At 42.4% G+C, this 27,230-nt stretch overlaps 1 protein-coding gene across 1 annotated transcript in view; it reads right to left on the bottom strand.

The window, feature by feature from the left end:
* Window positions 1-25,590, bottom strand: part of HSF5 (heat shock transcription factor 5) — a gene marked incomplete at both ends in the record, with an annotated part of 47,074 nt that extends 21,484 nt beyond the window's left edge. Inside the window, 3 exons of the mRNA XM_080712935.1 lie at window positions 5,722-5,819; window positions 21,851-22,225; window positions 25,002-25,590. Of these exons, the coding sequence (XP_080569061.1) occupies window positions 5,722-5,819; window positions 21,851-22,225; window positions 25,002-25,590 (1,062 nt within the window). The remainder of the gene's footprint in view (window positions 1-5,721; window positions 5,820-21,850; window positions 22,226-25,001) is intronic.
* Between the last annotated feature and the right edge of the window lie 1,640 nt (window positions 25,591-27,230).

Genomic DNA, 27,230 nt, shown 5'->3' with positions numbered 1-27,230 from the left:
TATTTTCCTGCAAATGACATAATTTTGTCATTTTTACATCTGACTACAATTCCATTGTGTGTATACCCTATAATATTTTAATCCATTCCTCTGTTGATGAACACCTCAGCTGGTTCCATGATTTGGCTTTGTGCACTGGGCTGCTATAAACATAGATATGCATGTATCACCTTAGTACTTTGAATTCCTTTGGAAAGATACCCAGGAGTGGTATAGCTGGATTTTATATGGTAGTTTTCTGAGGAATCTCCACACTGATCTCCATAGCAGCTGTACTAATGTGCAATCCTACCAAGAGTGTATAAGAGTTACTATTTCTCCACATCCTCACCAGCATTTATTATTGTTTGAATTTTGTGTGTGTGTGTGTTATGGGGTGGGGGAGAAACTGGGAATGGAGCCCAGGAGCATTCTATTTCAGAGCTACATCCCCAGTCTGATTTTATTTTCTATTTTGGGACAGGGTCTCACTAGGTTAATGACAGTTTCACTATTTGCGGAGGATGTCCTTAAACCTGCAATCCTCATGTCTCAGCCTCCCAAGTACAAATGTGTGCCACCATGCCTGGCTTGTTTGAATTCTTGGTGACTGTCATTATATTGGGGATTACATGGAATCTCAGTGAAGTTTTGATTAGCACTTTCCTGATTGCTAATGATATTGAATATTTTTATATATTTGTGTCTATTTAGTTGAATTGTCTATTTCTTCATTGGGTTGTTTTTTAAGTGTTAAGTCTTTTAAGTTCTTTGTATAGTCTAGATATTAGTTCTCTATCAGAGGAGTAGCGGGCAAAGGTCTCCCATTGTATAGGCTCTGTCTTTAGACTTTATTATTTTTAAAACAGGGTCTCACTGAATTGCTGAAGGCTTCACTAAGTTTCTGCAGCTGGCCTTGAACCTACAATCCTCTTGTCTCAGCAATTGCAGGCATGTGCTACCATATCTGGCTTCTCTTTAGACTCTTGATGGTTTCTTTGATTTGTTTATGTAGTAGTAGTAGTAGTAGTAGCAGCAGCTAGTGGTATATTTTGCAGTACTGGCGATGAAACCCAGGAGTCTTCTACCTCTGAGCTACACCTCCAGCCCTATTTTTTATTCTTTACTTTGAAACAGTCTCAATGAGTTGCAAAGGGCCTAACTAGATGAGGCTGTCTGTGAACCCAGATCCTCCTGACTCAGCCTCCCAAATGCTAGGATCACAAGCATGTGCCACCATGCCCGGCTTGATACTTTTTTTGCTGCACAAAATTTTTTCAATTTAACGCCACTGCACTTATTCTCATTTTGATTCCTGATTTTTAGGAGTCTTATTGAGGAAGTTTCTGCCAGTGCCTATATATGCCTTCCTCTAGTAATTTCAAAGTGTCTGGTCTAATATCCAGGTCTTTGATCCATCCTGAGTTGACTCTTCTGCACGGTGAGAGTTTGGAGTTTAATTCCATTTTCTACAAATGGATAACCAGTTTTCCCAGTACTATTTATTGAAAAGGCTTAGCCAGGCATGGTGGCTCACATTTGTAATTCTAGCATTTGGGAGGCTGAGACAGGAGGATCCAGGTTTGTGGAGAGTCTCAGCTACTCAGTGAGGCCTTTCCAACTCAGTGAGACCCTGTTTCAAAATAAAGAATAAAAAAATAGGGCTGGGTTGTAGCTCGGAGGTAGAATGCTCCTGGGTTCCATCCCCAGTACCGCAAAATAAAATAAAATAAAATAAAATAAAGAAAAAAAGAAAAAAAAGAGAAAAGGCTGTCTTTTCTCTAGCAAATGTTTTTGGCACCTTTGTCAAAAATCAATTGGCTAGCTGGGTGTGGTGACTCACGCTTGTAATCCCTGCATTCAGGAGGCTGAGACAGGAGGACTGTGGTTCTCAGACAGCTACTTAGTGAAGACCTTTGCAACTCAGTGAGACCCTGTTTCAAAATAAAGAATAAAAGCTGGGTGTGGTGGTGCATGCTTGTAATTCTAGTACTTGGGAGGCTGAGACAGGAGGATCCAGGTTCACAACCAGCCTCAACTATTTAGTGAGGCCTTCTACAGCTTAGTGAGACCCTGTTTCAATATAAAGAATAAAATCAGGCTGGGGAAGTAATTTAGAAGTAATATACTCCTGGGTTCAATCTTCAGTACTGCAAAAAAGAAAGAAAGAAGGAAAGAAAGGAAGAAAGAAAAGAAAGAATAAAAAATAGGGCTGGGGATGTAGCTGGGATTACAAGTACATGCAACCATGCCTGGCTTCCAGCCCTATTTTTTAAATTTTTTTTTTTTTTTTTTTTTGGTACTTGGGGTGAAACCCAGAAGCTTTTCTACCTCCGGGCTATACTCCCAGATCTATTTTATACTTTATTTGGAAACAGGGTCTCACTAAGTTGCTGAGTGCCTCACTAAGTATCCGAGGCTGGCTTTGAACCTGTGTGATCCTCCTGTCTCAGCCTCCCAAGCGCGGGGATTCCAAGCATGCGCCACCACACCTGGCTTCCAGTCCTATTTTTTATTCTTTATTTTGAAACAGGATCTCACTACGTTGCAGAGGACCTCACTGAGTAGCTGAGGCTGGCTGTGAACCTGCAATCCTCCTTTCTCAGACTCCCAAGTACTGAGATTACAAGTATGTTTCATTTCTTCAATTTTTTTTTCTATTGCTAGCATGGTAGTCGTTAATTCTTTAGTTTCTGCTTGTCTTGGAAGGTTTTTATTTCTCCCTCAATTTTGAAAGATACCTTTGCTGAATATAATAGTCTTAGTTGGAAGTTTTTTTCTTTTTTTCTTTCTTTTTTTTTTTTTTTGCAGGTCTGGGGATGGAACCCAGGGGCATTTGACCTCTGAGCTACACCTCCTGCCCTATTTTTTCTTGATTTTGAAACCGGGTCTCACTGAGTTGCAGAGGGCCTCACTAAGTAGCTGAGGCTGTCCACGAATCACGATCCTCCAGGTCTCAGCCTCCCAAATGCTGGGATTACAAGCGTGCGCCACCACGCCCGGCTGGAAGTTTTTTTCTTTCAGGGTTTGGAGAAAATTATGCCAAGCTCTCCTGGCTTTTATGATTTGGGTTGAGAAGTCTGGAGTGATCCTTACTGTTTGCTCTGAATGCCACCTGTCTTTTTGCTCTCAATACATTTAAGATTCTCTCTTTGCTGGGTGTGGTGGCAAACATTTGTAATCCCACTACTTAGGAGGCTAATACTGAAGGATCACAGGTTCACAGCCAGCCTCAGCAACTTGTGAGACTACCTGAAACTTAGTGAGACTCTGTTTCAAAATAAAGAATAAAAAATAGGTCCAGAGTTGTAGCTCAGAGGTAGAATGCCCCTGGGTTCAATCTCTAATACTGCAAAAAAGTAGCTGAGGTTGGCCATGATCCTGTGATCCTCCTGTTTTAGCCTCCCAAGTACTAGGATTACAAGCATATGCCACCACACTTGGCTTCCAGCCCAGAAAAAAAAAAAATTAAAATGAGTAACATAAAGGTCAAAGAGAGAACATGGAGGTCAAAGAGAGATTTTTGTTGTTGTTGTTTTACAGTACCCGAGATTGAACCCAGGGGCATTCTACCTCTGAGCTATACCCCCAGACCTATTTTTAACTCTTTATTTTTAAAACAGGGTCTCACTAATTGCAGAGGGCCTCAGTAAGTAGCTGAGGCTATCCGTGAACCTGTGATGTCCTGTCTCAGCTTCCCAAGTACTGGGATTACAAGTATGTACCACCACACCCAGCCATTTTAATTATAATGTGGTATGGAAAAGTTCTTTGATCTTGTCTCATTGGGGTTCCCAACGGCTCTTGTACATGGATATCCATCTTGTTTTACATGTTTTAAAAATCTGATATTACTTCTCTGAAGAGGTTTCTTTTCTTTTCTTCTTTGCAATTCTAGGGATGGAACCCAGGGGCATTTTACCTCCTAGCTATAGCCCCAGCCCTATTTTTTATTCTTTATTTGGAAACAGGGTCTCAATGAGTTGCTGAGGGCTTCACTAAGTAGCTGAGGCTGTCCACAAACCGTGCTCCTCCTATCCAAGCCTCTCAAATGCTGGGATTACAAGCGTGCACCACTATACCCAGCTCTGAAGAGGTTTCTAATGCCCTTGGTTTGGGGTTGTTTTCTGGTTTTTTTTTTTTTCATCATGGGGATCAAACCCAGGGCCTCCCATATGCTAAAGAAGTGCTCTACCAATGAGCTACATCTTAGCCCCCATGTAGGATTTCCCTCCCCTCCTTCCCCTCCTCCCCCTCCTCCCCCTCCTCCCCTCCCCTCCCCTCTCTTTTGGTGCTGGAAATTGAACCCAGGTACACTCTACCTCCAAGTTACACCTCCAGCCCTATTTTATATTTATTTGGAAATGGTCTAAGTTGCTGAGGATGGCTTTGAATGTGTGATCCTCTAGTCTCAGCCTCCCAAGTACTAGGATTTCAGATGTTTACTACCACGCCTGGCCTAAATAACTTTCTTGGGGGGGAGCAGTGCTGGGGATTGAACCCAGGGCCTCATGCATGCTAGGCAAGTACTCTACAACTGAGCTACATCCCCAAGCCCTCCCATATAAAATTTTTAAAAAAGGAACATTCTTTTGAGTACCCTAATGCCACAGGTAAAATATTCTCTTGGGTTGGGGATGCTCAGTAGTAGAGCACTTACCTAGAATGTATGAGGCTCTAGGTTCAATCCCCAGCAACACACACACACACACACACACACACACACACACACACACACACCCTCTCTCTCTTTCTCTCTCTCAAGAACTGAAACTATCTAGATCAAATGATTATCTACATATAATTCTGATCTAGCAGTTTCAACATAAAAATACAAAGTGTGAAATTTAATCTTATCCTAGAAATAGCAATTTAAAACATTTAAATAAAGCAACTGTTTCCTAAGAAAAATTGACAAGATATTTTGAAGTACTGTATTTACAACATGCAGGCTAAAGCTAAAGGGGGCCACCACTTGAATTTGAATTTCTAACTTTTTACATAATTGTTGTTTCCTTAAAAACATAATTATCCATATCATAGTGGAAAAATCTGTCATTTCATGACGTATATACTTTTAGAATTTATCTGGTATTAATTTTACCATGCTAAAGTCTACAACAGCACTGCAAAAAAAAACCACTTTCACCAGTGATTGGCATATTTTATCTGTGCTGAACAATTTAGTAGCCACTAGATATATGAAAATACTGAGCACTTGAAATGTGGCTAATGTGACAAAGAGTAAATTTTAAACTTAATTTTAAATAGTTTAAGTGTGTTTTTGTTTGTTTGTTTGTTTGTTTGGTGGTACTGGGGATGGAACCCAGAGGCCTTCTACCTCCAGGCTATACTCCCAGACCTATTTTATATTTTATTTGGAAATAGGGTCTCACTAAGTTGCTGAGAGCCTCACTAAGTAGCTGAGACTGGCTTTGAACCTGCGCGATCCTCCTATTTCAGCCTCCCAAGAGCTGGGATTACAAACATGCGCCACCACGCCCGGCCTAAATAATTTAAGTTTGAAAGGGCACAAATGGCTGGCTACTGGCTATTATACTGGACAGTACTGACCTAAATGAATACTTAGAAATAACTTATATAACCCTCCTTTTGTTTAGAACTGAGAAAACAGAGCCATAATCTATAGCTTACCTCTAGTTACTCATTTTAAATTACACTTTGAAAATTTGGAAGGTAAATAATATTGCACACAAATCCCAGTGTATCCAAGAATCTTACCTGGAAGTAGTTGCAGTGTGCATAAGAAGAGGCAGAGGGCGTGACACAACTACTTAGAGCATCCATGTGGGTAGAAGGAGAGCAGCACTGTAGCACAGCTGGAACAAATTTAAACACAGAGAAGCTATCAACGAAAATAAACCTCCATAGCCTTCAAGGTGCTGTCCTCTTGTGACTGGAAAGATTTCCTTTGTGTGTCTAAAAAAAACCGTATTTAAAGCCGGGTATTGGTGGTGTACACTTGTAATCCCAGTATTCGGGAGGCTGAGACAGGAGGATTGTGGTTCGCGGACAACCTCAGTTACTTAGTGAGGCCCTCCGCAACTTAGTGAGACCCTGTTTCAAAAATAAAGAATAAAAAAATAGGACAGGGGGTGTAGCTCAGAAATCAAGTGCCCCTAGGTTCCATCCCCAGACCCGCAAAAACAAAACAAAACAAAAAACACTGCATTTAAACCGGGTGTAGTGGTGCACACTTATAATCCTGGTACTTATGAGTCTGAGACAGGATGATCACAGGTTCAAAGCCAGCCTCAGCAATTTAGTGAGATTATCAGGAATTTAGTAAGACCCTTTTTTTTTTTTTTTTTTACTGGGGGTAGAACCCAGGGGCTTTCTACCTCCGGGCTATATTCCCAGACCTATTTTATATTTTATTTGGAAACAGGGTCTAAGTTGCTGAGAGCCTCACTAAGTGGCTGAGGCTGGCTTTGAACCTGCATGATCCTCCTGTCTAAGCCTCCCAAGCGCGGGGATTACAAGTGTGTGCCACCAAGCCCGGCTAAGTAAGACCCTTTTTCCAAATAATAAAATAAAAAGGGCTTGCGATGTAGCTCAGAGGTAGAATACCCCTGGTTCAATCCCCAGTACCACACACACATTCAAAAAATTGTATTTAAGCCGGGAGCACACTTGTAATCACATTACTTGGGAGGCTGAGACAGGAGGGTCATAGGTTTTAAGCCAGCTTAGTAAGGCTCTTAGCAACTTAACGAGACCCTGTTTCCAAATAAAATATTAAAAAATAGGCCTGGGGGGTGTAGCTCAGAAGTAGAAAGCCTCTGGGTTCCATCCCCTGTACCACAAAATGAAACAAAACAAAACTTGTATTTAGTCCAATTAGGTACTAGCCTCAGCAACAAAGCAAGACTTCCAGTAACCTATAGAGACCCTATTTCAAAACAAAAAATAAAGGGCTGCAGGTGTAGCTTGGAGATAGAATGCCCTGGGATTTAATCCCCAGTACCACACACAAATAAAGTCAGGTAGTAAACTTTTATCATAAGGTTTAAAGGGATTGTGTCTACTTTTATAAATTATCTCTTTGGCACCTAAACATTTTGTTACCTTTCTAATCAAATATTTATTCTTACTGAAAGTAATTTTGCTTTATTGAAAATATCAATAAATTTTGAATTCCTAAATAATAATTTCAATCTGTTTTAGAAGAAACCACCATTTGGAGGGAATGTTTGAAAAGAAAAAAATATCCAGGTATGGTAGTACATGCATATAATCCCAGTACTTGAAAGACTGAGACAGGAGAATCACAAGTTTGAGGCCAGCCTCAGCAACCTAGTGAGACCTTGTCTCGAAATAAAAATTAAAAAGGGCTGGGGGGCCCAAGCATGGTGATACAGGCTTGTAATCTTAGCATTTGGGAGGCTGAGACAGGAGGATCATGGTTCACGGACAGCCTCAGCTACTTAGTGAGGCCCTCTGCAACTCAATGAGACCCTGTTTCAAAATAAAGAATAAAAAATAAGGCTGGGGGTATAGCTCAGAGGTAGAAGGCCCCTACGTTCCATTCCCAGTACTGCAAAAAAAAAAAAAAAAAAAAAGGAGGGGGCACCAGGGAGAGAGTAGCTCAGAGATAGGTTCGATCACCAGTACCAAAAATAATAAAATAAGTATAAAATATTCTCTAAGTGTTCCTACCATTCAACAACACAAGTAGAAATATATGCAAAAATATTTTAACCATTTAGACAAGTGCTTAGAAATATAGATCCCTAGAGTCAGACTGCCTGGCTTTGGAGCTGAGATCCAAAATTTAATAGCTATGTAAATTTGAGCATGGTTAATCTCTTTGGGACTCAGTTTCTGCATCCTGTTAAAATAAGGATAATAATAGAACCTACCTAATGTGGTTGTTGTGAGGAATGAAAAAGCTAATATGCACAAAGCACTTTGAATAGTGACAACAGTAAGCAATCAATGTTAGCAGTTACAATTCTAACTAAAGAAATACTTTTGTGTGTGTGGTGTTGGAGACAGAATCCAAAAACATATTTTCCAAACTCACTCACTCTCTCTCTCTCTCTCTCTTTTTTTTTTTTTTTCAGTACAGGGTATAGAACCCAGGGGCATTTTACCTCTGAGCTACACCCCAGCCCTATTTCCTCATATATATAATCTATACATATATTATATATGAACCCAAGCTCATTCTACCTTTGAGCTATACCCTTAGTCCTATTTTATTTTTTATTTTGAAATAGGGTCTAAGAGACCAGTTGAGGTCCTTTGCAAGTAAGAGAGACCTTGTTTCAAAATAAAGAATAAAAAATAGGGCTGGGGGTGTAGCTTGGAGATAGAATGCCCCTGGGTTCCATCCCTAGTACCACAAAAAAGGGGGGGAGAAGAAATAGGGTCTCATTAAGTTGCAGAGAACTTCACTAAATTGCTGAGGCTGGCCACGAACCTGCAATCCTTCTGTCTCAGCCTCCCAAGTACTGGGAATACAGTAGCATGCCATAAGGTCCAGCTTTATTTAGTTATTTATTTTATTATGACAGACAGCCCTATTTTTTATTCTTTATTTTGAAACAAGGTTTCACTGAGTCCCAAAAGACCTCACCAAGTTTCTGAGGCTGTCTGCAAACCACATTCGTCCTTGTCTCAGCCTACTAAATGCTGGTATTACAAGCATGCACCACCATGCCCAGCTTATTTTTTGTTTTGAAACTGGGTCTCAATAGGTTGCTGAGAGTCTCACTACTTGCTGAGACTGTCTTTGAACCTGTGATCCTACTCTCTCAGCCTTCCAAGTACTAGGCCTGCACCACTATTTCCACCTTAACTCTATTTATTTGTTATTTATTATTATTCTTTGTGGTACTGAGGATAGGACCCAGGGGCATTTTACTTCTGAGCTTCACCCCAGCCCTATTTTTTATTCTTTATTTTGAAACAGGGTCTCACTAAGTTGCAGAAGGCCTAAGTAGCTGAAGTTGTCCACGAACCGCGATGCTCCTGTCTCAGACTCCCAAATGCTGGGATTACAAGCGTGGGCCACCACGCCCAGCATACTGATTTTTTGTGGTACCATGGATGGAACCCAAGGGCATTCTACCTCCAAGCTATGCCCTCAGCCTTTTTTTTTTTTTTTTTGGTGGTACTGGGGATGGAACCTTTCTACCTCCAGGCTACTCCCAGACCTATTTTATATTTTTATTTGGAAACAGGGTCTCTTAAGCCACAGAGGCTGGCTTCGAACCTGCACGATCCTCCTGTCTCCGCCTCCCAAGTGCGGGGATTACAAGTGTGCGCCACCATGCCTGGCTTATTCTTTATTTTGAAACAGGGTCTCACTAAATTGTGGAGGGCCTAAGTAGCTAAGGCTGCCCATGAATCTGTGATCCTTCTGTATCAGCCTCTGAAGTACTGGGATTACAAGCATGTACCACCACGCCCAGTTTATAGATTTTTAAAATATCAGGTGTTAGATCGCACACACTTGTAATCCCAGTACTTGGGAGGCTGGGACAGGAAGGATCGCAGGTCCATGGTCAACATCAGCTACTTAGTAAGACCATCTGCAATGTAGTGAGATCCTGTTTCAAAATAAAGAATAAAAAATAGGGCTGGGGGTATAGCTTGGAGGTAGAATGCTCCTGGGTTCGATCCCCAGTACTGCAGAAAGAAAAGAAAGAAAGAAAGAAAGAAAGAAAGAAAGAAAGAAAGAAAGAAAGAAAGAAAGAGAGAGAGAGAAAGAGGGAAGGAGGGAGTGAGGGGGGAAGAGAGAAAGAGAGAAAGAAAGAAAAGAAAGGAGGGAGGGAGGTAAGGAGAGAAAGAAAGAAAGAAAGAAAGAAAGAAAGAAAGAAAGAAAGAAAGAAAGAAAGCCATAGCTATATATGGAGTCAGGCATGATGGCACATTCCTGTAATCCCAGTACTTAGGAGGCTGAGACAGGAGGATTCCAGGTTTGGGGACAGCCTCAGCTGTATAGGACTAGGTTTGGTAGTGCATGCCTGTACTTACAGTGACCTAGGAGGATAGCAAGTTCAAGGCCAGCATGAGCAACTTAGTGAGACCCTAGCTCAAAATCTAAAAAATTTAAAAAGGTCTGAGGATGCGGCTCAGTGGTAGAGGTCCTTAGGTTTAATATTCAGTACCACACACTCCCACAACAGCTGTTTATTACTAAGATTGCCATATAAAATTTAGGCTGTTGTCACTTTCAATAAAGGTTAGGCAAATAGATTCCTACACTTTGTGCTCTGGAAGTTATTCAAATATACAATAAAAATTTTTAGATTGGAATCTGGCTCCACAAAGGTATTTTAAAGCATAAATATCATGGGAAATAAAGTGAATCCAAATAGCTATAACACCCAGCAGGGTTTGCAGCATGTGCAACATCAGGGAAGGCAAGGAGATGGTTTTTTTTTTTTTTTTTTTTTTTTTTTCCTGGAGTTGTAACAATTAAGGAAACTCGAGCCCCCTGGTGGCAGGAAAAGACAGTCAAGAACTGCAGGTTTTCATTCCATCAGAGTAAATAAAAGCAGTGTTTCATTACAATGACAGAGTTACCTTTATTTTTCTGATATTCCAATGCTCTAACTCTACTGATTATACATTTTGAATAGTTGTTAAAATATCCTTTAAAATAAATTTCTTGAAAAAATAAACTATAATACTTAGCTGTTTAGGTATGTAAAAAACAGCAAAATGGCAAGCTGGGCGTGGTGGCACATGCTTGTAATCCCCAAGCTTGGGAGGCGGAGACAGGAGGATCACGCAGGTTCAAAGCCAGCCTCGTTGGCTTAAGAGACCCTGTTTCCAAATAAAATATAAAATAGGTCTAGGAGTGTATCCCGGAAGTAGGATTCCACCCCCGCCCCCCCAAAAAAGTGTCTAGTAACAAATGAAAAATAGAAGGTGTTTTGTATGAAGAAAGGGAGTATTGAATAGACTATAATCCCAAAAGATTCCACAATGGCTATTTCCTTACCACACAGTCACACTTTGTATAGCTAATAAAATAGAACAAAGCAAGTGTAAGTTTACTGAACAGGAAAATCTGGATATAGAAATCCAACTATAGGCTTGGTTTTTGACAAACTAATGTATTGTGCACTAAAACTTATAGAATGGAATTTATCACTTTTTTTTTTTTGGTGGTACTAGGGTTCCTGGAAGCCCTTCTACCGCCGGGCTACACTCCCAGACCTATTTTATATTTTTAAATTTGGAAACAGGGTCTCTTAAGCCAGTGAGGCTGGCTCTGAACCAGCCTAATCCTCCTGTCCGCCTCCCAAACGCAGGGATTACAAGTGTGCGCCACCACGCCCGGCTATCACTATGTCTGAAGACAATAATTTATATAATCTTTTAATGTCTTCCTGAAGGCTATGTTCACTTAAGGTATTACACTGCATATGGAAGAAAAAAACATAAACAATGAATAGGAATTCACTTCAGATATGTGTTGATGACATTTTATTTCCAGTACTGGGGATTGGACCCAGGAAATGTTATACCACCGAGCTATATCCCCAGCCCTTTTCATTCATTCATTCATTCATTCATTCATTCATTCATTCATTCATTTACTTGGTGCTGGCGATTGAACCCAGAGAGGCATTCTACCTCTGAGCTATAACCCCAGGCCTCTTATTTTTATTTGTTGGAACAGGGCTTCACTTGGTTGATAAATGTCTTACATTACTTGCAGAGGCTGTCCTCAAACCTGAAATCCTGTCTTAGCCTCCCAAGTACTGGGATTACAGCCATGTGCCACCATACCTGGCTTGTTTTCCTTCTTTTGTGTGGTACTAGGGATTGTACCCAGGGATATTCTACCTCCAAGTTACAACCCAGCCCTATTTTTTATTCTTTATTTTGCAACAAGATCTCACTAGGTTGCAGAGGGCCTCACAAATTGCTGAGGCTGGCTGTGAACCTGCGATCCTCCTGTCTCGGCTTCCCAAGTACTGGGATTACAAGATTACAAGTGTGCACCACCACGCCAAGCTCATTTATTTTTAAATTAAATTTTTAAAAAATTTTTCCTACTGGGGATTGAATCTAGGGGTATTCTACCTCTGAGCTACATCCTTGGCCTTTTTTTTTTTTTTTTTTGCGGTTACTGGGGATGGAACCTGAGGGCATTCTACCTCCAAGCTATACCCTCAACTCTGTTTTTGATCCTTTATTTTGAAACAGGGTCTCATTTGCAAAGGGCCTCATTAAGTACCTGAGGCTGGCCGAGAACCCCAATCCTCCTGTCTCAGCCTCTCAAATGTTGGGATTACAAGCATGTGCCATCACGCCCAGCTTTTTTAAAAATTTGAAACAAAAGTTTTGCTAAATTACTGAGGCTGGCCTTGAACCTGCAATTCTATCTCAGTCTCCTAAATACTGGGATTACAGATGTGTACTACCACATATGGCTCTTTATTTTTATTTTTTGGTGGTACTTGCAGTAGAACCCAGGGGCTTTTCTACCTCTGGGCTATACTCCCAGACCTATTTTATATATTATTTTGAAATAGGGTCTCACTAAGTTTCTGAGAGCCTCACTAAGTAGCTGAGGCTGGCTTCGAACCTGTGCGATCCTCCTGTCTCAGCCTCCCAAGCACTGGGATTACAAGTGTGAGTCACCATGCCCGTCTTTATTTTTATTTTATTTTTTGCGGGTCTGGGGATGGGACCCAGGGGTATTCAACCTCCGAGCTACAACCCCTGCCCTATTTTTTTTTGTGTGTTTGGTACTAGGGGTGGAACCCAGGGGATTTCTACCTCCAGGCTATACTCCCAGACCTATTCTATATTTTATTTGGAAACAGTCTCACTAAGTTGCTGAGAGCCTCACCAAGTAGCTGAGGCTGGCTTCGAACATATGCGATCCTCCTGTCTCAGCCTCCCAAACGCTGGGATTACAAGCGTGCGCCACCACTCCTGGCCCCTCTGCCCTATTTTTTATTCTGTATTTTGAAACCAGGTCTCACTGAGTTGCAGAGAGCCTCACTAAGTAGCTGAGGCTGTCCATGAACTGCGATCCTCTGGTCTCAGCCTCCTGAATGCTGGGATTACAAATGTGCACCACCACACCCAGTTTATTTTTATTTTTTAAATGTTTATTTCTTAGCTAGGCATGGTGGCACAAGTTTGTAATCCCAGCGCTTGGGAGGTTAAGGCAGAAGGATTACACAGGTTCAAAGCCAGCCTCAGCTAGTGAGGCTCTCAGCAACTTAGTAAGATCCTGTTTCCAAACAAATATAAAATATGTCTAGGAGTGTAGCCCAGAGGTAGAAAGCCCCTGGGTTCCATCCTCAGTACCAAAAAAAAAAAAAAAATTATTTCTTTGGTACTGGGGATTGAACCTAGAGGCACTGTACCCCAACCTATAACCCCAGTTTCCTTTTTATATTTTATTTTGAGACAGGGTCTTACTAAGTTACCTAGACTAGCCTGGAACTTGTGATCCTCCTGCCTCAGCTTGCCAAGTGGCAGGGTTACAGGCATGAGCCACCATACTCAGCAAGAGTTGATAACATTTAAAATGTTTTCTAAGTAATAGAAAAGCCAGAATTAATAAAGATTATTACTCTCACTATAGGTGAGGCAAACAAATTTGCACACTTTATCCTATAGAATTCAGATGTATCATTAAAATGTTTTGGATTTGAATCTACTCTAGGATAATGCAATGTTAATGGTGAGAAATACCCAATTATATAAATGCTCAAAAGAAATAGTAAATTTCGAGAAAAGTTATAATAGCAACTAGAATTCTAGTATATTAGTTATGCTGAGGTTAAGAGACCGTCTTCTGAGCATACAGTCCTCAAATTATGATGGTCCAATTTATGACTTTTCAACTTTATAATGGTGTAAAAGTGATAAATATTCAGTAGAAACCATATTTAAATTTTTATCTTTTCCTGAGTTAGTGACATGGGGCGCCATCCTTTCTTGAAATATACTGGGCAGCAATAGTGAGCTTCAGCCTCAGTGAACCACTGGACCATGAGGATAAAAAAATCAATACTTAGCCAGGCGTGGTGGCACACGCTTATAATCCCAGTACTTGGGAGGCTGAGACAGGAGGATTGCACAGGTTTGAAGCCAGCCTCAGCTATTTAGTGAGGCTCTCAGCATCTTAGTGAGACCTTGTTTCCAAATAAAATATAAAATAGGTGTGGAACTGCAGCCCAGAGGTAAAAAGCCCCTGGATTCCATCCCCAGAACCACACACACACAAAAACAAACAAACAAACAAACAAAAACACCAATACTCAGCTGGGCGTGGCGGTGCACACTTGTAATCCCAGCATTTGGGAGGCTGAGACCGGAGGATCGTGGTTCGTGGACAGCCTCAGCTACTTAGTGAGGCTTTCTGCAACTCAGTGAGACCCTGTTTCAAAATAAAGAATAAACAACTGGGCAGGGGGTATAGCTCAGATGTCAAATCCCCCTGGGTTCTATCCCCAGACCCACAAAAAAAAACAAAACAACAACAAAAAACTCAATACTCTACTATGTTACTAAGCTATGATAATTTGGTATGTTCGGTGTATTAAGTACATTTTTACAATCCAGGCTTGGTGGTGCACCTGTAATGCCAGTAATTGGGAGGCTGAGACAGGAGGATCATAAGTTTGTGGCCAGCCTCAGCAACTGAAATACCCTGTTTCAAAATAAAAAGAATATAATGGAGCCAGACATGATGGCGCACGCTTGAAATCCCAGTACTTGGGAGGCTGAGACAGGAAGGATTGCAGGTCCACAGCCAGCTTCAGCTACTTAGTGAGGCCTCCACAACTTAGTAAGACCCTGTTTCAAAATAAAGAATAAAAAATAGGGCTGGGGGTATAGCTCGAAGGTAGAATGCCCTTGGGTTCAATCCCCAGTACTGCAAAAAAGAAAATATAAGGGGTTGTAGGTGTAGTTTAGAGGTAGAATACCCCTGGGTTCCATCCCCAGTATCTCTCTCACATACTTACATACACACAAAATACATTTTTACATGATATTTTCAACATATGATGAATTTATTGGGCCTAATGCTACCAAAATTCAAGGTGCATCTGTATAACCAGAAATGAAAGCAGTGAAAAATGTAAAAAAATTATTTGTACAACCATGTTCATATTCACAATAGCCAAAGAGTGGAAGCAACCCAGTTTCCTTCAACAGATAGATAAGCAAATATGGGTAAGTAAAATGTGGCACATACATACAGCGCATTACCATTCAGTCCTTAAAACGGGAAATTTTGATACATACTACAATGTGACCTTGAAGACATTATACTAAGTGAAATATGCCAGTCACAGAAGGCTAGACATTATAACATTCCTCTTATATGAGGTTCCTAGAGCAGTGAAATTCACAGAGACAGAAAGTAAAATGGTGTTTGAAGAGACTGAGAAGGGAAGAATGGTGAGTCAGTGTTTAATGGTACAGATTTTCTATTGGGAAAGTGAGAAGGTCCTGGAGATGTATGGTGATGAAAGCAAATGCATTTAATGCCACCGAAAACTATTAAAATAATAGGTTTCATGTTATGCATATTTTACTAAAATAAAAAAGAACAGATCTGCTTTTTTTTTTTTTTTTTTTTTTTTTTTTTTGCAGTACTGGGTATGGAGCCCTGGGGCATTCTACCTTTGAGCTACACCCCCAGACCTATTTATTCTCTATTTGGAAACAGAGTCTCACTGAGTTGCGGAGGGCCTGAGTATCTGAGGCTGGCTTCGAACCTGTGATCTTCCTTCCTCAGCCTCTTAAATACTGGAATTACAAGTGTGTGCCACCATGTCCATCTTGCTTTAGCTTTGTTTTTATCTGGCAGGTCAAAAGAGCCTCTTGGTGCCAAATTCCTCTTTTATTTATTTATTTTTTTTTTTTGGTACTAGAGCTGGAACCCAGGGGTATTCTATCTCCAAGCTACACCCCCAGCACTATTTTTTAATTCTTTATTTTGAAACAGGGTCCCACTGACTTGCAGAGGGCCTCACTAAGTAGCTGAGGCTGGTCACAAACCTGGATCCTCCCGTCTCAGCCTCCCAAATGCTGGGATTACAAGCGTGCGCACCATGCCTGGCTCTAATTCTTTATTTTTTGGTGATACTGGGGGTGGAACCCAGGGGTTTTTCTACCTCCGGGCTATGCTCCCAGACCTATTTTATACTTTATTTGGAAACAGGGTCTCATTAAGTTGCTGAGAGCCTCACTAAGTAGCTGAGGCTGGCTTTGAACCTGTGTGATCCTCCTGTCTCAGCCTCCCAAGAGCTGGGATTACTAGTGTATGGCACCACATTGGCTTTTTTTTTTTTTTTTTTTTTTTTTTTGCGGGTCTGGGGATGGAACCCAGGGACATTCTACCTCTGAGCTACATACCCTGCCCTATTTTTTATTCTTTATTTTGAAACAGGGTCCAGGGTCTCACTGAGTTGCAGAGGGCCTAAGTACCTGAGGCTGTCTGTGAACCGAGATCCTTCTATCTCAGCCTCCAAAATGCTGGGATTACAAGTGTGCACCACCATGCCCTGCTCAAATTCCTCTTTTAAACTACAAGCACTGCCAGGCGTGGTGACGCACACTTGTAATCCCCGCGCTTGGGAGGCAGAGACAGGAGGATCACGCAGGTTCGAAGCCAGTTGCGCTGGCTTAAGAGACCCTGTTTCCAAAAAAAAAAAAAAAAAAAAAAATTGTAAAATTGGTCTGGGAGGTAGAAGGGCTTCCAGGAACCCCAGTACCATCAAGAAAAAAAAATAAAAACAAGCACAAAGCTAGGTCTTTTCAGAGAAACTGCCAATGTAGGCTACCTGAGCACAATAGTAATAACACCCAGAAAGCTCTTTTAACACTGTATACCATATTTATGTACATTATGTAGGACTACAAGCCTAAAGATCAAACCTTTAGAATTTAAGTGTACTGTGCTGGAAGAGAATATATCTGAATGGTAGAGAGCCTACCTAGCATGTACGAGGCCCTGGGTTCCATCCCAGGTCCTTCCCCACAACAAAAGAATTAAATGTACTTTATTTATTTATTTATATTATTTGTGGTAATGGGATTGTACCCAGGGGCATTCTACCTTTGAGCCCCAGCCCTATTTTTCATTTTTTATTTCAAAACAAGGTCTCACTAAGTTGCGGAGGACCTGAGTAGCTGAGGCTGGCCATGAACCGGCAATCCTCCTGTCTCAGCCTCCAGTACTAGGATTATAGGTGTGTGCCACCATACCCATCTTAAAGGTACTTTTTTTTTAACGGTACTGTGGGTGGAACCCAGGGGCATTTTTACCTCCGAGCTACACCCCAGACCCATCTTTTTTTTTTTTTTTATGGTGGTAGTGGGGATGGAACCCTTCTACCTCCGGGATATACTCCCAGATCTATTTTATAATTTTTATTTGGAAACAGGGTCTCTTAAGCCAGCAAGGCTTGCTTTGAACCTGCGCGATCCTTCTGTCTCCACCTCCCAAGCATGGCAATTACAAGCGTGCATGCCCCCCGCTGAGCCCTATTTTATTTTATTTTTTGAAATAGGGTTTCAGTAAGTTGTAGAGGGCCTAAGTAGTTGAGGCTGGCCACAAATCTGTGATCCTTCCTGTTCAACCTCCCAAGTACTAGGATTACAGGAGTGTGCCACTATACCCACCCTACCCTATTTGGAAATAATTAACTTAAAAGAAGACACACCAGAAGATTTCCTCCCCGAAAGAAAAGTAAGATAAACTTAAAAGACCCTCTTTATGAGAGGTAGGCAAGTGTCAAATCATAGTGGCCAAAAGAATGCACCATTGAATCAGGTGGGCTGGGGTTGTTCCTCCTTCTCTTACATACATACATACATACATACATACATACATATATATATATGAATGACATGAATGACATGAATGAAATAAAGAATGAGGCTGAGACAGGAGGATCGCACAGGTTTGAAGCCAGCCTCAGCTACTTAGACTCTCAGCATACACACACACACACACACATATATATATATGTGTGTGTGTGTACTCCCTCTCTCTATATATATATATATATGTGTGTGTGTGTGTGTGTGTGTGTGTGTGTGTGTATGTGGATATATGTGTGTGCGTATATGTGGATATATGTGTATATATATATGTATATATATATATATATATATATATATATATATATATATATATGTTGGTATGTGGTGCTAGGGATTGAACCTAGGGGCATTCTACCTCCAAGATACACCCCTCACCCTTTTTTTTTTTTTTTTGTGATAGGGTCTTACTAAGTTGCTGATAGCCTAAGTAGCTGAAGCTGGCTGCAAACCTATGCAATCCTCCTGTCTCAGCCTCCAAAGTACTGGGATTACAAGCGTGTGCCACCACACTGGCCTCCTCCCTTCTATATTGAGGATTAAATCTAGGGGTGCTCTACCACTGAGCTGCACCCCAAGTCCTTTTTTATTTTAAACAGGGTTGCACTAAATTACCACACACTGTCCTCAAACCTGTGATCTTCCTGTCTCAGCCTCCCAAGTACTGGGACTACAGGCACACAGCTGATTCACAACTTTTTTTTTTTTTTTTTTTGCAGTACTGGGGATGAAACCCAGGGGTATTTGACTTCCAAGCTACACCCCCAGCCTTATATTTTAGTCTTTTTTTGTGTGTGTGGTACTGGGGAGTGGAAACCCAGGGGCTTTTCTATCTCTGGGCTATACTCCCAGACCAATTTTATACTTTATTTGGAAACAGGGTCTCGCTAAGTTGCTGAGAGTCTAAGTAGCTGAGGCTGGCTTCAAACCTGTGCGATCCTCCTGTCTCAGTCTCCCAAATGCTGGGATTACAAACATGTGCCACCATGCCCAGCTTGATTCACAACTTTTAACTGGCAACAAATTATTTAATTCCTGTGTGTGTGTGTAGTACTGAGGATTGAATCCAGGGGCATTCTACCTCCAAGCTACATTCCCCAGCCCTTTTTATTATTTAGAAAAAGGATCTCACTAAGTTGCTGACAGCCTTACTAAATTGATGAGGATAGCTTTGAACCTACAATCTTCCTGTCTCAGCCTCCCAAGTACTGGGATTATAAGCATGGGCCACCATACCTGGTTATTTTAATTCCCTTTTCTTTTTTTTTTTTTTTTTTTTTTTTGGTGGTACTGGGGATGGAACCCTTCTACTTCCGGGCTACACTCCCAGACACACACACACACACACACACACACACACACACACACACACATATATTATACGTATATGCATATATATATATATATATATATATGTCTGGGAGTGTAGCCCAGAGGTAGAAGGGTATGTGTATATGTGTGTGTGTGTGTGTGTGTGTGTGTGTATGTATATATATTATTTTGTGGGTCTGGGGATGGAACCCAAGGGCATTCGATCTCCCAGCTACACCCCCTGCCCTATTTTTTATTCTTTATTTTGAAACCGGATCTCACTGAGTTGCAAAGGGCCTCACTAAGTAGCTGAGGCTGGCCGCGAACGGCGATCCTCCTGTCTCCGCCTCCCAAGCACAAGGATTACAAGCGTGCACCACCACACCCGGCTTTAATTCCCTTTTCTAATTTAACATTTTCACTTAGTTTTTGTTTAGTCCTGCCTTGGAGAAATGATCTAACAAAATACCTCCAGAGATTAATTATAGATCTATATAACTAAGAAAATAGAGATCTATATAAAAAAATTAATGCTCCTAGATAGAACCCAGAGGCATTCTATCTCTGAGCTATACCCCCAGCTTTTTAAATTTTTTATTTTGAAACAGGGTCTCACTAGTTGCAAAGAGCCTTACCAAGTAGCTGAGGCTGTCTGCGAACCACGATCCTCCTATCTCAGCCTCCCAAATGCTGGGATTACAAGTGTGTGCCACCATGCCTGGCTTCCTAAATCCTTAATTTGTAGGACCAAGGATTACCCCCTTTTCTTCTCTCTGATCTTTCCTAAAAGCTATGACTTTTTCTTTGTTTCTATAGCCCCACCTCATCATTCTGAATAAAGTGTATTACATGACAAACACATAATCACTGCTATGGTGTTTTTGCAAAATAGAAACTATATATATACTGGTACTGGGGATTTAACTCAGAGACATTCTACCTCTGAGCTACACCCCCAGCCCTATTTTATTTTTGTTTTGAAACAGGGTCTCCCTAGGTTGATGAGTCTTACTACTTGTTGAGGCTGTCCTTGAACCTGCAATCCTCCTGTCTGCCTGCCAAGTGCTGGGATTATAGGTGTGTGCCACCAGAGCTAGCTTAGAAAATATTTTGAAGCCAGGTGTGTTGGCACAGGCTTCTAAGTCCCAGTACTTGGATGGTTGAGACAGGATTACCACAGTTTTTTGTTTTGTTTTTTTGTGTGTGGTATTGGGGGGTGGAATCCAGGGGCTTTCTACCTCCGGGCTACACCCCCAGCCTTATTTTATAATTTATTTGGAAACAGGGTCTCACTAAGTTGCTGAGGCTGGCTTCGAACCTGTGCGATACTCTTGTCTCAGCCTCCCAAGTGCTGGGATTACAAGCAATGTGCCACCACGCCCAGCCTAGTATCAGAGGTTTGAGGACAGCCTCAGCAATAGAGTGAGAGTCTCAACAACCTAGAGAGATCCTGATCCAAAATAAATAAAGCCAGGCGTGGTGGTGCATGCTTATAATCCCAGCATTTGGGAGGCTGAGACAGGAGGATCACAGTTTGCAGACAGCCTCAGCTACTTAAGAGAGGCCTTTACAACTCAGTGAGACCCTGTTTCAAAATGAAGAATTACAGCCCAGCGTGGTGGCGCACGCTTGTAATCCCTGCGCTTGGGAGGCTGAGACAGGAGGATCGCACAGGTTCGAAGCCAGCCTCAGCTACTTAGTGAGGCTCTCAGCAACTTAGTGAGACCCTGTTTCCAAATAAAATATAAAATAGGGATGGGAGTATAGCCCGGAGGTAGAAAGCCCCTGGGTTCCACCCCTAGTACCACCAAAAAAAAAAAAAAAAAAAAAAAAGGAAGAATTAAAATATAGGGCTGGAGGCATAGCTCGGAGGTAGAGTGCCCCTGGGTTTCATCCCCAGTACCACACACACACACAAAAAAAAGGAAAGAAAATAAATAAATAAAAAAGGCTGAGGGTGTAGCTCAGAGATGGAATGTCCCTAAGTTCAACCCCCTAGTACCACACACAAACACACACACACACACACACAAATCATAATAATTTGAATGAAATGATAAGACTATTATCTTGCAAAAAAAGTATTTAAAAATCTCACAATTCTTTTTTTCTCTGAAACAAAACAGATGGTCACTATTAAAAGAATTCTCAATTAATGGCTTGGTATCTACCAGAATGTCCTCAATGCCCTTGGATGAATTCCAGGTCAGTGCTATTGTCAGTCTCTCCTTTTGTCTTTCCTTACTCCCAGTTCTTGTTTGGCTGGGATGAACACTACAGGGACTCCTGTGTTTATCACATTTTACTAAAGAATTTAATTTTCAGAAAGTATGCTTTTTTAATAAGCTTCATTACTGAGATTCTAAAATGATTTCATTTTGAGGTACTATCACCTATAAAGTTAAAAAATATGTATTATATATATACATATATCACTATTTTAATAAAATGTTGCATCAGGGGCAGGGTTTAAGCAAGGTTCCAGAGTACTAAGTCTTAATTTCCAAACTAGAACATATTTGGGGACTACAACAGTTTCACAAAAAACATACACCTTTATGCACCAATAGAATTTTCACAATCTTTAAGAACACAATGAAGTTTTATATATTGTTTAAAAATATCTCCTACTAAGAAATACTTGAAATGCAATTTAAAATATATATGCAATTATAAACTACCTTAATAGAAGCCAGTGAACGTGAGTTTCTCATACCTGTTGGATAGTAGGCTTGGGAGTACTGCGCTGAGGGTGTGTAGTTACTATATTTTTGGGAGGAGCTGACCATTGTTTGAGGACCTTGTTGGACATGTACAGATGTGGCGCTAGGCTGCAGTGTATAGGTGACCTCAGTTGGAAACCTCTGCAGTACAGGAAATGGAACCCCTTTATCTGAAAAAGTGGGAGATGTGTCCACTTGTCCAGGGTGCATTCCAAGGGAGTTCTGCCACGTTCTAGGAGGAATCGGGGTCCGGTCTAAACCTTTCAGAGGGAAAGTACTGTGGTTGTGAGATGAAGTTGAAACGTAGGAATAAGGAGACAAACTATCTCGCCGGAATGACCGGTGAAATTGTCCTACAGCCACTGGTCCTGCATAAAAGAGGAAGAACACATTTACTCATTTGACATTAAACCACCAGCTATAGTAAACCAAAGGTTGGACAATGCTCTACTGTTTACCTATCAGTGTTTAATTTTGGTAAAAACAAGTCCAAAATCCAGAATATAGAATTATAGATAAATGCTCAAAGAATAATCAAATAAACTTTTGTTTAGTTCTCAATTTGACTGTCATAAAAGGTAAAGTGGCCAAACTCTAACATTATTAAATCAAATATTCAATGTTAAGAAGGGTTTTTTATAAGATGGGCATAGTGGCACATACTTGTAATCCCAGTACTTGGGAGCCTGAGACAGAAGGATCGCAGATCCGCGGCCAGCTTCAGCTACTTAGTGAGGCCCTCAGCAACTTAGTGAGACCTTGTTTCAAAATAAAGAAAAAAAAAAAAATAGGGCTGAGGGTGTAGCTCAGAGGTAGAATGCCAGAGTTCAGTTCCCAGTACGGGGTGCAGGGAGGGGTGTTGGGGGTGTGGCTGGGAGGCAGAACCATCCTGGGTTCAATCCTCAATATTATGAAGAAGAACAAAAAGAAAAGGAGGAAGAATCTTTTACCCAAGAGAGACACAAACTGAAAAGATCCACATGTCAAGAGATTTGCCAAAAGTTTGCCATTGGAACTTCTCCACTGCCTTTCCCTATAGAGTTCTCCACAGAAATCAATGGCTATCACCTGTAAGTAGCTTACGAGCTACATCCCCTTTCCTATTTAATAATGATAATAATAATAATAATAATAAAATAATAATAATAATAATAATAATTATTATTATTATTATTATTATTATTATTTTGCAGTACTGGGGATAGAATCCAGGGGCATTCTACCTCTGAGCTATACCACCAGCCCTATTTTTTCTTCTTTATTTTGAAACAGGGTCTCACTGAGTTGCAAAGGGCCTAAGTAGCTGAGGTTGTCTGAGAACCACAATCTTCCTGTCTCAGGCTCCCAAATACTAGGATTACAAATGTGTGCCACCACGCCCGGCTCTATTTTTTCATTTTATTTATGTATTATTATTTTTATTTATTTATTTATTTTGGTGGTACTGGGGATGGAACCCTTCTACCTCCAAGCTACACTCTCAGACCTATTTTTATTTGGAAACGGGGTCTCTTAAGCCAGCGAATCTGGCTTCAAACCTGCACCATCCTCCTGTCTCCGCCTCCCAAGCACGGGGATTACAAGCATGCGCCACCATGCCTGGGTTTGGAAGTGGCTTAATATTCCTTTAGAATTCCTTTAGAACACTTCTATGCCACTGCTACTTCCCCAACTTGACAATAGAACTCTAACTTAGTCTCATATCTTCTAAACTCTACACACACAACTAGTCCCTTATCTTCTAAATTCCAAGTGAACAAAGTACTGTCTCAGTACTGCGCCTCGGTTAAATTGAACAGTGTTATGTATGTGTTCAATTTCTTCCAAACCCCCAAATAACCCAGACATCTTAATATTAAATTCATGTTAACATACTGAAACTGTTTCTCTTACTCTCCTCGTTGAAGGTGAAGAATGAATTCTTATTATTCCATCCTGCTGCTTTCTTGATGTGCTCACATCATGGACTGGTGTATGGTACTGGGGATTGAACCCAGGGACATTCTGCCTCTGACCTATACCCTTAGCACTACTTTTTTACTTTTATCTTTATTTATGTATTTATTTTGGGGATACTAGGAATGGAACCCAGGGGCATTCTACCTCTGAGGTACACCCACAGCCCTATTTATTTATTTTTTTTATTTTGAGACAGGGTCTCACTGATTTGCAAAGGGCCTCACTAAGTAGCTGAGGCTGGCCATGAACCATGATCCTTATGTCTCAGCCTCCCAAATGCTGGGATTACACGTATGCACCACCACGCCCAGCTCCTACTTTTTTATTTTGAAACTGGGTCTCACAGAGTTGCGGAAGGCCTCACGAAGTTGCCGAGGCTGGCCTCAAACCTGAGATTTTCCTATCTGAGCCTCCCAAGTATTGGGATTAGAAGCTTGTGCCACCATGTCCTGGTCTAAATACAGATTTTAACAGGGATTTTTCATTTTTGAAAGATTGTAGGCAATAGCAAAAAGTTCAAAGATTGTACGTGTGCCTCCTAAAATTCTTTTTAAGTAAAACTTGACAATCATAAAGAAAACTTTTTGCCTTGTTTCTCACAAAGCAAATGAGTCAAGCTCTCATTAGCCGCGACAAAAGAAATATTTTCGCAGGTCATTCTACCTAGGAACGGTATCTCGTAAACCATCTATATTCTCTGCCTTTAAGGTACATCATCAATGTCTACCATTCTACACATTCCTTGGAATGTTAAATATGATGACTGCCATAACTCTTCTAAGACTTCTTAGATGGGTCCACAGGTGGAAGGTGACAGGCCCCCTCAAGGCCAAACTTCCATTTAAGGTACCTTCTCCTGGTGCGTACTAGCGTTTTAAGTTCTCTGGGCTGGGGCTGTGTCCGCCGTGTACACTGTGTACGCCGTGTACACGCCAGCTGTGCACGCTGGAGCCATGGAGGCCTTCTGGGTTTCCTGCAGACCCGGCGCTCCCACCAGGGGCTGGGTTATAGACGCTGACAGTGGACAGACCGGCCCTGGGGCAGGCTGGGTGGCTCTGGAGTTTGGGGAAGAGGTGTGAACTCACGCACGGGGGTTCCAGTGTTGGGGGGAGCGCGGACTGCACGCCCGAGGCGGAGGCCCCCATCGCGGCCGGGGGCCGCTGGGCCGGGCGGGCGAGGACTCACCGTGCGGCTCGGGCCGGGGCCCCGCGGGCGGCGGCGGCGGCGGCGGCGGGTCCGGGGGCTGCAGCGGGGAGGCCGCGGCGGAGGCCGAGGCGGAGGCCGAGGTGATGAGCAGCCGCTGGAAGCGGTTGGGCGGGCGGCAGGGCACCTCCAGGCCGGCCGCCAGCTTGGCCTTGTTGGCGCTGGTGAGCCTCTTGAGGTGCACGAGCAGCTGCGGCTGGTCGCGGCGGAAGTGCGGGCTGTGGAAGTGGTGCAGCGGGCCGTCGCCCGCCGGGCCGCCCGCGCCCGGGCCCGCGCCCGCCGCGCCGGGGCCGCCCAGCACCACCTTGCGGAAGCCGTACAGGTTGAGCTGGCGGATGAAGCTGGTGAAGTTGGTGGTCTTGAAGAGCTCGGGCTCGGCCGCGCCGCCGCCCGCGCCGCCCGCGCCCGGCGGGCTGAGCAGCTCGGCCTCGAACAGCGGCTGGTCGATGAGCAGCCCCTCGCCGCGGCCGTCCCAGCGGATGGAGCGGTAGCGGGGGCTGTTCACCAGCCGCCACAGCTTGGCGGGGAAGTTGTTGGGGTTGATGGGGGTGGAGAGCAGCGCCTCCTCCATCGCCCCGCCCGCCCGCTCGTTCGTTCGTGCGTTCGTTCTCGATCCCCCCGGCCTTCGCTCCGCCCTGCCCCCGCCCGCCGCGGACCGTTGGCGCACGAGCGCCCGCCCGCGCCCGCCCGCGCCCGCCCGAGCCCGCGCGGCCAATGGGGCCTCGAGCCGCCGCCAGCGCGAGCCGGCCGGGCCGCGCGGCCTCGTCTCCACGTGGCTCCTCCAAGCCGGGTTTTGCTTCACTGACTCGACCTTAGGGGAGAACCCAGGTGCCTGGTTGAGGGAATCGCGTTTGGATAAGCCAACTGCGGTGGGCTTTCTCAACCCGCTTGTAACATTTACAGTCCTCCTCGATTTAGACCCTGTTTCAGAATAAAAAATAAAACGGGGCTGGGGCTATAGCTCAGAGACAGAATGACTCTGGGCTCAATCCCCAAGTGGAGAGAGGAGAGAGAGAAAGAAAGAGAGTGAGAGGAGAGAGAGAGAGAGAGAGAGAGAGAGAGAGAGAGAGAGAGAGAGAGAACCTTGAGATAGGATAGAATAATCTACACAATCTGTAGGGAGGCCTTATGCACTTGCCTAGCATGCAGAAGGGCCAGAGTTCAGTCCCTAGCACCACAAAATAGAGGAGCTGTGCTGATAAAAAGAGGTGTCTATTTTATAATCTAGTCTTTGCTCATGGTCAAAAGAACAATGAGTATTATTCTTTCCTAGGAATTAAAATAAAAAGACCCAACAAAGCAGCACTAATATAGAGATTTTATTTAAACTGTATTGAGTTTGTTTTTGTTTTTTTTACAGCACATTGCATGTTTGTCACAACGCAACTGCACAGTTTGGATATTTGGCCACATCATGTCACTTACACCCACAACAGCTCTGAAAGGAGTTATTTAATGAACATTATCTGAGCCAAGGGCCCAGAGTCTCTCTCAAAGGCCATGCAGTTTAGTCACTGATGGGACATTCCCTCAAAAACAGCCACACAAAGCAGACAGATACAGTCTCCCCAAGTGTTACCAATCTTACTCCCCCTGAAAACAGGCAGAGTGAAGTGCAATGAAAACCAAGTTAATTAAAAAGCCACTCACCACAGGCAGTAAATTTTAATGATTGAGAAAAATGCTTAAAAGAATTTTATGTATCAGAGACAAGGAATACTTTGTTACTTTTTCAATGATCTCAGGAATTTGCCAGACACAAAATCTCCATTATTCAGCTCCATTAAAAAAAAAAAAGTTGTGCAAGGCTGACCTAAATACGCCAAAACTTTTTAGGTTACATCCATGGCAAGTACTAAAGAAGCACACAGATGCTTCTCGGTAGGACTGAAGAAAAGGTCAGGACAAATAGCAGTTCTTGTTCTAAATGCAGATTCTAGTTATTTTGGAATGAAAATTTTCTTTCTAGGAAGCAACATGAAAGTAGCAGTAAGAAAGACAACTACCATAGTTTTAAAACAGGATAAGCCTAAAATGTAATTTACCTTTTATACACCAATGAATTAAGGAAAATGTATAAAGAAAATCCTAGAGGTTTCATTATAGGCCAAGGAGACCATATCTGTCCCAACCACAATACATGGCTATATCGCTGTATCTTTTGGTTAAGTGCCACTGGTACATATTAAGATGGAAAAAATTAAAAAAAAA

The sequence above is a fragment of the Muscardinus avellanarius genome (genome assembly GCF_963383645.1).
Source record: "Muscardinus avellanarius genome assembly, chromosome: 16".
Classification (NCBI taxonomy): Eukaryota; Metazoa; Chordata; class Mammalia; order Rodentia; family Gliridae; genus Muscardinus; species Muscardinus avellanarius.
This window is presented reverse-complemented; position numbering and strand designations above follow the sequence as displayed.